The sequence below is a fragment of the Mesocricetus auratus genome, unplaced genomic scaffold (assembly GCF_017639785.1).
Source record: "Mesocricetus auratus isolate SY011 unplaced genomic scaffold, BCM_Maur_2.0 Super-Scaffold_100004, whole genome shotgun sequence".
Lineage (NCBI taxonomy): Eukaryota > Metazoa > Chordata > Mammalia > Rodentia > Cricetidae > Mesocricetus > Mesocricetus auratus.
The window spans coordinates 79996-91009 of NW_024429189.1; the positions used below are offsets into that span (position 1 = coordinate 79996).

General features: G+C 59.5%; 2 protein-coding genes and 1 long non-coding RNA gene across 3 annotated transcripts in view; 2 read left to right on the plus strand and 1 right to left on the minus strand.

Moving 5' to 3' along the window:
* The window catches only part of Fibcd1 (fibrinogen C domain containing 1), a 30274-nt gene extending 29657 nt beyond the window's left edge, over positions 1-617 (plus strand). Inside the window, exon 7 of the mRNA XM_005085521.4 lies at positions 250-617. Within this exon, the coding sequence (XP_005085578.1) occupies positions 250-509 (260 nt within the window). The 3' untranslated portion in view covers positions 510-617. The remainder of the gene's footprint in view (positions 1-249) is intronic.
* A 3522-nt stretch (positions 618-4139) lies between these two features.
* Positions 4140-8089, minus strand: LOC110343796. The gene is made up of 2 exons (XR_005877068.1): positions 7973-8089; positions 4140-5689 (listed from the first exon to the last, which is right to left on the minus strand). It is a non-coding gene; the product is annotated as an uncharacterized LOC110343796 (long non-coding RNA).
* LOC101841580 (pyroglutamylated RFamide peptide) lies at positions 5685-9165 on the plus strand. The gene is made up of 2 exons (XM_040745003.1): positions 5685-6199; positions 7946-9165. Exon 2 carries the CDS (start codon positions 7946-7948, stop codon positions 8342-8344), a length of 399 nt encoding a protein of 132 aa, XP_040600937.1. The 5' UTR covers positions 5685-6199; the 3' UTR covers positions 8345-9165.
* Positions 9166-11014: the final 1849 nt, after the last annotated feature.

Below are 11014 nucleotides of genomic sequence, written 5' to 3' on the forward strand. Positions count from 1 at the left end.
CTGGCTTCCTCCTCTCAGCTAAAGGAATGGGAGCTTCAGAACGCTGGGAGAGCGGTAGAGGCAGCCTGGGCACAGGAACGGCCAGAAGGCATGCGTGTGGCATGGGGTTGGCAGGAGAGCTGCCCGGGCACGGGTCTGAAGGGTGGCGTGCACACACCACACCCAGGCGCACGTGGTTGGAAGACAGGGTTCTGGGGCCCGTGCACACCCCTGCCCAGGTGTCCACCCCTGTGTGTGCTCGCCACGCAGGTGACTCCCTCCTGAAGCACAGTGGCATGAGGTTCACCACCAAGGACCGGGACAGCGACCACTCAGAGAATAACTGTGCTGCCTTCTACCGAGGAGCCTGGTGGTACCGCAACTGCCACACGTCCAACCTCAACGGGCAGTACCTCCGCGGCGCTCATGCCTCCTACGCTGACGGCGTCGAGTGGTCCTCCTGGACTGGTTGGCAGTACTCGCTCAAGTTCTCGGAGATGAAGGTCCGACCGGTCCGAGAGGACCGCTAGGCTGGCGCACTGCCCCGCACTGGTGCCCTCTGCTCATGCCCAGACCCACACGTCTCACCCCCAGCCCACTCCGTGCCCGCTGTTGCAAGAACATTTTCTGCCCACCTGTGCATGGCTGACCTGCTCTTCATTAGGAATGGCTTGGGGCCAGCCCTTAAACTCAGCTCTGGGAGCCAGTGACAGTCCCCTTCACGGCCAGGTCCCTGGTTATCAGCCGACATGATGTAATTTCTACCAGTGGGACTGGCGCCCAACAACCCCAGATTCCCACCTGCCCCAACTTTAGTCCCTGTGCTATGCCTGCTGCCTCCTGGCGGGGCAGCTTCCCCTACTTTTCCCGGCTTTGTGAGAACACACAGGGTAGGGGTCAAACAGCTCTCTGGACCCTGCAGCCGATCAAAGCGCAGGACTGGGGCCTTCTGACACCTGCCTGCCCGCCCTAGCCCGCTCCCTCTGGGTCTGGAGACCCCACGTCTTATCAGACATCCCGAATAGCTGGGGCCCAGCATTGCTTGTTCCTGTGGCTTTGTGGCCAACTGACCAGGGACACAGCTGTCAACAAAGCCCCAAGGCTGAGGCCAGCCCCCGAGGCCGCCCTTCTCTGGGCCTCTGCAGACCTGAGAGGTTTCTATCCTGGCTGCTTTCAAAGCTCACCTGCTTCTCCCCACTCAAAAGAGGTCCACCTGGCTTCCTGCGTGGCAGCCGGGGCTCCTGCCCCTCCTTGCCCAAGCCAATGAGAACCTCTTGAGGTGGGGCTATGGTAGGCTCTTGTGCTCTGTCAACCTTGGTGGACTGCCTCTAGGATCCTCCCGAAAGCCACAGAGTAGAAGCAAGCAAGTCATGGGACTCAGCAGCACGGCCCAAGGCTGCCATCTCTGCAGAGAGGCTGTCCCCTGCTGGTGATGATGGGCACTGCCATCAGAGCCTACCGGTCAGGGGACTGAGGCATCAAGCAGGCTGGACATCTGGACCTGCACCCCACCAGTGCCCCCTACAGGTGATCTCCCAGGAGGGCAGGCTGCAGCGCCAGCCCTCAGCTACCTACTGAGCAGCTTCTGTGTCCTGTGGGAAGCTGATGGGAGCTTTGAGAAGGCTGGGAGGTAGGATGGCAGGAGGAGGGGACACCTGGAGGCAGGCAGGCGAGGACCCGTGCCCTTTCCTGCCACCAGACTGATAGCAAAGCCTGAACCCCACTGATGGCCTGTGCCTCCCGCTCCGTCCCTCACGTTGGGCCTCGGGTCCTCTGTGAAGGTCAGAGCAACAAGACCAGTTGTTGCTGACTTGGTCCCCAGATGGTGGCAGGAAACGTGGCTCCAGCCCAGAGCAGCCAGGGTTCTGAGGGGACAAGGGACGCACAGGGAAGTCCCCTCTCATCCCTCTTCGTCTTCCGCTCCTGGCACCTAGTCTCACGGCAGAGGTGGGTCCTGGCAGACACTACCCACCCCCGAGCTGGTGCTGCGTAGCTTCTGCTGCCAGCCGCCTCTGTCGTTGCGGCTCAGAAGTGCCGAGCGCTTTCTGATGTGTCATCAAACAAACCCCTGCGAGTGTGATGCTAACAGACGCACAGATGTGAGTGAGTGACAGGAGGCACAGTCCCCAGGCCAGGACCGAGCTGCAGAGCACATGAGCCGTGCATCCCAGCAGACAGCTCTGAACAGGTGAGGGTGATGTGCATTCCTGTGCGGACATACTGGGGACAACAGCCCTCCAGAGCCCAGCCACCACCCCAGGGACACCAAACCCTCCCCCAGGCCAGGCTGGTACTCTCTGGGGTGTAGCTTTGCCAAGTACTGGCCGAGTGGGCTCAGAGCTGTTTGGAGCGGGGACAGGCCAACAGGCCTGCCTTCACCTTCCTAGCGTGCACCCTGTGAAGTCAGACAGGAACACTGTCCCTGCACACTGGCTCACAGCCTCCAGTCCCGGCTTGAGGAGTTTACTGGCCTGACGTCTGTGCAATCCCGTCACCTGACATTACAGTGCCCGCAGGAAGCAGGAATGCTGGGAAACTTTTGGGGGACAGGTCAGGCCGACTGAGACATGATGACACTGACCCACAAGGCCTACTTTGGTTTGACAATGGAATTGTCAAATTGACCTGAGTGAGTCCCCTGAGGCTACTTGGCCAAGCCACACTGCTTTCCTTCTGGGGCAGGGTCTCCGTGTCCCACACTAGGGTCTTGGCAGCATGGTTGTCTCCACTTGCAAACCATCGAAACTTCTTTCCAAGCCCGAGCTGGCTCTGTGGATTCCACCAGAGACCCCCAAACTGGCTATTCCTGTGCCATGACAATGGCTGCCTAGCCAGCATGCAGTGCAGCGAGTGAACAGCTCCTCGGCTCCTCTGAAAGCCAGGCTGGTGGGAGATCAGCTCAGAGCTGTTTGTTTGCCTCTCCTGTCACCGCTGCCCGTGGCTTTCGTGTCCCTCATCCTTGTCCCCTCAAGCCTCTTGGTGGAGCACGGGAGTCTGTGGCCATGGTCACTGTGGGTCCTGGCCCCCCAGAGCACTCCTGGGAGAGAGCAGGGCCTTGGGTGGCCAGAAAGTCTATGAGCAGCAGTGTGACCTTCCAGCTCCGAACAAGATGGCTTGGCCCTGAGGCAGGAGGTGTGGACGAGGCTGCCTCGGTCCCTGTTGTGGGGACTGAGGGGCAACGGGTGGCAGAAGACTCACGGAGCCCAGAACTGCAATGAAACAACCCTGAGCCAACGGTCTGGGAGCCTCGGAGAGCCTCAGTTTCCGCATCTGCCTTCGGGGAAGGCTGCTGGATGCTGTGACGGCCCCACCGCGCAGGGATCCATAAATCCAAAGGCCTGGCGTCAGGCCACCGTGGAACCGGGGGCAGGGGAGGGAAAGGCCTGGCGTCAGGCCACCGTGGAACCGGGGCAGGGGAGGGAAAGGCCTGGCGTCAGGCCACCGTGGAACCGGGGGCAGGGGAGGGAAAGGCCTGGCGTCAGGCCACCGTGGAACCGGGGCAGGGGAGGGAAAGGCCTGGCGTCAGGCCACCGTGGAACCGGGGGCAGGGGAGGGAAAGGCCTGGCGTCAGGCCACCGTGGAACCGGGGCAGGGGAGGGAAAGGCCTGGCGTCAGGCCACCGTGGAACCGGGGGCAGGGGAGGGAAAGGCCTGGCGTCAGGCCACCGTGGAACCGGGGGCAGGGGAGGGGTCCAACCTGAGGCTGGCCGGGATGAGCGGGACAGGTGTGCCTGCTGGTGGACGAGATGGGGCCCTGGGACTGGGGAGGAGCTCTGAGGGTCAGCGCCACACCCCATGGGCAAGCAGTGGGGGGCAGTTGCTACTTGGGGGTGGTGTGCACTTGGTGTCTTGTGTGTCCCTGTCTCCAATAAAGTCTTGTGGTGACCCAACCCCAGCATTCACCCGTAGTCCCGCCCCCCTCCATGTCACAGCAGAACTAGACAGTCACGTGATGTCTGGGACCGCTCTGCTCGACTTACCAGGTAGCTCTGCGCTCTCACTGAGTTACTGGCTAGGCAGACGCAGGGCTGGTCTGGAAATCTGGGTCTCACTGGGTCACCTATGCGCGTTTGCTATACGTGCTACTGGCGTCTCTGTGATGGTGAACCCCCCCACAGGGCATGGGTCCCGGGCTTCTGTGGAGCTGACTCTCCTGGGAACTAACCGACAGTCATTTATTCCTCAAACTGACTTGGGGCTTCAACTTGAGGCTTAAGTTATTTCACGAAAGGCAGTGCTGACTGAGGGCCCGTGCTGAGCGGAGGAAGGCACCGTCATGGGGGCCGTTGGAGAGGCAATCTCACTCTTGGACTGTGGGGGTGTCCTGAGTTCTTTCCACCAGGTCCCATCGTCCTGCCTGTAGGCCTCTCGCTCTGGGTCACAAGGCTGGAAGAACAGAGATGGGGATGCCTGGGTATAGGACTCCCGAGCCAGGACACAGAAAACTACGGTGATTGTGTCTACCCGTCTCCTGTGGCGGCACCCCACCACCTAGGTGGGGCCCCGCCTTGCCCATCTAGCCCGTTCTCCGGCACTGTTAAGCCAACGTCATTGATACTTCCCTCAACTGGACCACTCTGGCTGTGACTCCAAGAGCCATTTGGGTAGGTCTTACTGATCAGTCTCACGGAGTTTTCTAGAGCTATCAAGGGGTCTGGGGACACGCCTCCAGTAGGGCACAGCACCAAGGGAAGAGAGCTCCCCAGGGCTCTGCGGGGAGACTAGGGAGGCCAGAGTGCTGGTGAACGTCTGTGGGCTGGGCACGCTGCTAGCCATGCCCACTCAGGGCTCGGAGGGTCCCCATGACCTTCATGACACGAGGGTTGCTATGACATCAGTTTCAGAGGTTCAGGGCTGCCTGACATCAAAGCTGGATGGGCTTCCAGGGTGCGTCCTATTCTGGGAGGAATCATGTGGCAAAATTCAGAAAAAGCCAAGAGCCTGAGGGCTGGATCAGTGCCTGCGAGGGCACGGCCCAGACTGGCTGTCACGAATATGCCCTTACCCATGCAATCCGAGCCCTCCCTCCATGAGAAGCAAGGGACAGGTGCATAAGTCAGGCTGTAGTCCATCTCAGATGGGCAGTATGGAGGGGCGGGATGGATCCCTGTGCCCTCTGACCTTGACGAGGCCTGTACTGCTGGATGACAATGTAGGCCCCCTCAGCTCCCGCCTCCACACCGCCCTGGGTACTGGGTGCTGGCAAAGTCCATGGTGGCAGGTGGTGGCTGAAGAAAAGGGCCAAGAAGCAGAGGTCCAAACGCAGGCAGGAGTCCGGAAGCAGAGGTCCAAATGCGGGCAGGAGCCCGGAAGCAGAGGTCCAAATGCAGGCAGGAGCCCGGAAGTGTGCCTGGAGAGTGCCCTTGGAGTCTGGCTGGCCCTCAGAGGCAGGACTTTGATGAAATCAAACATCTGAACTAGCTTCCTGGCCTGAGGGGCGTGGCATGACACGTGGGAACCCAGTCTGCGCTGAGGAACAAGTTGGCCACCAGGAAGCCTGTCTGCAAAAGGTTCCACCATGCAGCTGCTGAGGCCTCAGCTGGGGGTGGTGGGCACTGTCATTAGTCACCAGAAGAATTGCACTGAGTAGCGGCCCCGGAATGGGCAGCTTCCAGAGGGCATCTCTGGTAAAAGGGGTGGGTTATGGGGGTACTGTGACACACTCCCTGTGGTGACGCCAGGCTCATAAGAGCAGCACCCAGCCGTGGACTCTGCAGGAGAGAAGCCATGGTGTGTAGTGAGGGGTGTCAGTGTCAACCACCGCCTCCTCACGACAGGCACCAGTGCAAAGTGTGAGCGTTGAGGACCCCACTGCCCGCCCTATGCCTTGGCCAGGGTCCACACCAGGCCACCATGACAGCCACTGGGGAGGTGGGTGTGTGCTCACACTCAGTTGGGGTTCAGTAGGGAAAGCCATGTGGCTTCATATCAGGGTGGGTAGCCACGTCCAGACAACAGGTGCAGCCCAGCCATGGGGCTGGATGGTGACGGACAGTGCGCCACCCGTGGGACAGACTGCCAGTGGTGCTGTAGCTGGACAGGGGCCTGCTGAGTTCTGGGTTCTGTCCCAGCACCCCTCTGAAGCAAGAATTCCTGCACAGTTTCTCCTCTCCTAAGGCTCCAGAGAGGCTGCCTCACACACCAGAACTCCTCGCCTTCCCACAGAAGGGACCGGATACCTGTGACCCTCCAGCCCCCGCAGCAGTGAGGAAGCTGCCTCTGTAAGGCCACCGTCTCTGGAGGGTGACCACAGGGGTGGGTAATGATGTCCCCATCCAGGGCTGCCGGGTCTGTGCCCACAGTTCACAGGCAATGACGCCCGCCCCAAGGGGCAGCGCCCGCCACTTCCATCAGACCACATCCTGCTTGTATTGTGTCTTTATCCTGTGGCCCATGCGGCCCCCGCCTTCACCACCAACAGCCCGAAAGGGATCCTAGGGCCAGGAATGCACAGCAATCAGGCGGGCGGGGGCCGTGACACAAGGGACCCACATAAAACAGGGAACCCCCAGGGCCATGCCTACCTGACCAGGACCCGAGCAGCTCTGTCTAGCCCTGGGGCCCAGGGATTCACCTGCCCTCCAGAGAGCAGCCCACAGCACAGTGAGTACAGGGGGGGGGTGCTCTCCAGGTGGGCTGGGTGCAGGCAGGCGTGGCACCTAGACCCACACGGGGAAGAGCAGACCATGGGAGACCCGCAGCTTCATCTGCATCATCCTATAAATCCTACCAATGCAGGTCAGCCCGAGCTGCCAGCCAGGAAGCATTTATCTCCGAGGATAAAGAATATTCCTCGGTCCTCATGCATTCCATAGGGAGAAGGGAATGAGGCTTGCCTGTCCCCTGTTGGGAGGGCCCTTTCCACTGGGACCTGAGGAAGCCCCCTTCACAGCAGCAGGCTGGAGGCTACTCCAGCCCCCGGGGAACAGGGGCTTAGCAAGCTGGATTTGGGTAAGAAGCTGGGCTGCTTTTGTTGTTGTTTTTGAAGCTTTCTGGCTGAGCTCACTTCTTTGAAATGTTTTCAAGGAAGCAGTTTCTGGAAAGAATGCCTCCTCCCCCTTCTATTCCAGCTTCAGGGTCTCCTCAGAGGGCGAGCCAGCCCAGTTAGACTCACCCATGGTCACTGCAAAACAGACTTCCTCTGTGAGGGAGGGAGTAGCTTCCAACAACGTAGAGGTGTGGGGGGACCGGTGACAGCGGGACCATCATGGGTACAGAGAAACGAGGGAACCTTGAACTCAGCTCCCTCCCTTATAAGGCTGGAGGATCTAAGACAAACCCTGCACCTCTGAGCCCGAGGAATTGGGGGTGGCCCTCTGGTTGGCAGTCAGGATGGCTGTGTGCAGGAAGCAAGCATGGCCCCGAGGCCTGGTACACCAAGAAGCCAGGTGGACATTAGAACCTTAAGCCCCCACTCTAGCGTGTGGTGGGGTGCAGTTTGCTAGACTGACTTACTGAAGATAAGCCCATTCAGAGCCTGTCCTGTCCAGCCGCTCCTCCCCACAAGGACCACCAGACCCATTTCCCCCTCCCAGGAGCAGCTTGTCCCTGAGTTAGGGAGACTGGGGTTTCCCAGCAGGCCAACTAGACCTGCTCACTATGAAGCTGGAAACACGGCTGCTGCTTCTCACTCTGCCCACGGCCCGAGAGTCAATAATTGTAATAGAAAATTGAGCCCGAATGCACACAGCCCTGAGGGCCACCCGGGTACCTCTGCAAGCCAGCTGGCAGCCCTGGCATTCTGGTACAGAGCCACGAAGGCAGGCAGCTCCTTGGCTGCAGGTGAGAGTGTGAGAATAAGCCTAATTGGTACAGCCAGCTCCTGCGGTGGCTGAGAAAGGCTGGTCTCCTGGGCTAAGCTGAGTCAGCAGCTATCCAAAGGCTGCCCCGGCCTTGGGAAACCCGGGGCCAGGGATTGTGTGTGACCAAAGCTGGCACTAACCCCTTCCTCTCCTTCCTCCACTCAGATGAGGGGCCTCCTCTCTTTGCCTTACCTCCTTCTCCTGCCACTGAGCACCTGCTTTCCCCTGCCGGACCGAAGGGGACCCACAGACGTTGGTGACATCGGAGCCAGGATGAGCTGGGCCCACCTGGTTGAGGGACGCAGACCACACTCGGTTGGAGGCCCCTTCCTGTGGCCCAGAGCACCACAGCCGCAGGCCCTGCTTGTGGTGGCCAAGGAACTGCAGGCCTCACGCAGGGAACACACGGGCTTCCGCCTGGGGAGGCAGGATAGCAGCGGCCAGGCTGCAGGGTTCCTGCCCACTGACTCGGAGAAGGCCAGCAGCCCCCTGGGGACCCTGGCGGAGGAGCTCAGCAGCTACAGCAGGAGGAAAGGAGGCTTCAGCTTTCGCTTTGGTCGGTGAGGGCCTTTGTGGACTCCGCCCGTCTTTCCACCGTTGCCCCCAACCGACGCCCCGCCCCCCAAGGACCCACACTTGGAGAGGGCAAAGGCCTATCATACTGAATTAGCGGTAGATAGCTGTGCGCTCAACTTTTCGTCTCCAACTTTGCTAAGCTGAAAAACTTGGGTGGTGTTTAAAAAACGAAATCACCGCCCTCCTTCCCCACCCCCAAAACCGTACACAAGAGCAAATGTGTCTTGGTTAGCAAGACTGAGTGTCCTTGTCCTACCCCACGACTCAGGCTGCTGTCTGTCTCAGCCGCCCCCTCCCCCAGTGGTCTGACCGCAGCAGCCCCCAGCCCCCAGAGGCAGTGAACGCAGTGGACCCCTGGCTCTGTCGACAGCTCATTTGATGGCAGGTGGGCCGCGAGATTACAGCGGGAAATCAAAGTCCTGACGGTCCCCACAGGGACGCTGGTAACTGACATCTGAAGTGCCACTGTGACAGAGCACACTCCGCTGTGCATAGAATGCGAGTTACGAACGAAGGGAAAAACAACCACCCAAACAGAGCCAAGACAGTGAGCGCGCTCTCCGCCCCATTAGCACAAGATGCCTCTGGCAAGAAGGCCCTGCGGTGGGCGGCAGCGGCTGCCCTTTGGACGGCCCGCCCATCCCCTCTGGCAGCTGGCCTCGTCCATGGCAGTGTCTGCCAGGCCAAGGGCCTCATGGGAACTGAACTCGAGGAAGGGACGGTTTCTTGCTAAGCAAGGTTGAGTTTCAAATACCCAAACTAGGAATGCGCCGTGTGTATCTTTTGAAATAAAAGTTGTAACAACTGCAGCATCATAATGGAATGCTGGCTTCCCCCTTCCAGGTCCTCTGGGCCCCAGAAACTTCTTTTCTTGAGCTCCTGGAGCCTTCACTTTGGGGAGATGGAAATCAGGCTGTCTGTACCCCGTACACCTCTCCTACCAGCCCCTTAATTGGCAGCTGGGTGAAGGTACAGGGAGATACGGCACAGGCTGTTTCCGTCTTCACTTCCCTACGTTTCTTAGACTGGGGGGGGGCTGACATCTCCACCCCCGGGGGGGGGCTCAGTCTAGGCTGCGTGCAGCCTGGGGCCAGCAGAGGCTCGCTTTCAAAGGCTGCTGAGTCTCGTATATCCCATCCCAGGTCAGACACACCCGTCAGAAGCAGCTCACTCCAGGGCTGGCTGTGACTGCTGAGATGAGGACTTATATTGATGTTTCCATGGCAACATCTCCCCTCCTCCTTTCGAGTGGTGGCTTGCCCCTGTTCACAATTGAATAATTTTCCATTGAGCTGTCACAATTAATTGGTGGATTTTTATTAGCCTTTTAGAACCACACTGGGCCAGGCCCAGCTTGGCACCTCACAGTATTCCGGTGTTTTCCATTCTATTGGTGACTGAGGTCCCCAGTAGCAGCTCTCAGTCCTCAGCAGTCAGGAAGCCACTTCATTAAGGCTGACAGATCGGAGCCACAAAAGACCCACGTTGACTGGGGAGCAGGGCTGGGAGGTGAGGCCAGAACCAAACACCTGACGCTGTGGTAGGCAGCCTCCCCCAGAGCCCACATTACGCTCCCCTGGGCCTTGCGCATGGGCTGCAGTCACAGGGACAAGGCAAGGCCCCCAGAATCTGCGAGGCACACCCCTCTGCCTTCCCCACCGCCTCAGGGAGAGGGGTGGGCGTGTGCTGTGCCGCTCCCTGCTAGTGTGACATTTGTCGCACCCCGGGTCAGCGTCTGTGAAGATGGGCCTGAGACACGGGCGACTGTGGTCCCACTCGGCCGCCCCACCCACCAGGGATGCCCACCCTGCTCCTGCGGGGCAGTAGCCGCGCTCAGTCTCTCCCACGGCTCATTCACATGCAGGAGCCAGGCTGAGACAGACAGACCGCCAGCCAGGGCAGAAGGGCGCCCTGGAGCCAGGCTGGGTACCGCCTGCCCACGAGGCCAGGTGGCCTGCACACCTCTCTCTGAGGGTAGGCGCTGCCTCATTCTGGGTTTCCAGGCCCTTGTGCGGGCAAGCACTCTACCACCGAGTTGCACCCCAAGCCTGGCAGGCTCTTAATTTAGCAGGATTAGATTAACCACGATGGAGAAGACTGAGATGAAGGAAAAGGCCTTCAAAGGAACGAATCTGCTGTCATTACCTTTAATCATTAAAAGAACCAACAAAGCTATTTTTTTTCCAGTTTGCTTGTACATTGGAGCTCAATAGCCCTGAAAATCAGAACACTCAGACTGCTAAAGCATTGATCTGCTAAACCAGCTCGCCTATATGGTGCTAAACTCCCTCTTTAACCCCCTGCCCCCAAGTTTCTCACGCTCTGGCAAGGGCTAGGCCCTCTTCTGTCCTCTTGGGAATGAGGAAATCACTCCCCTCCTGACTGGGGAAGGGGAGGTTCTGGGAAACATCTACCCCGAGGCAGACTCTGCCCCAGGCTGTTCACCTGCTGGCCTGGCATCTCCAGCTCTCAACCTGAGAGCCGTCTGTAGCCACTCACTGTATTTATTCAATGCATAAACAAGAGCCAGGCATAGTGGTGCTTGTAATCCCCACCCTCTGGAGGCTGACACTGGAGGATCAAGGTTCAAGGCCAGCTTTGGTTCCAGAGCGAGATGGAGGCCGGGCTGGACTAATGAGTACTGGTCTGAAAAAAAAA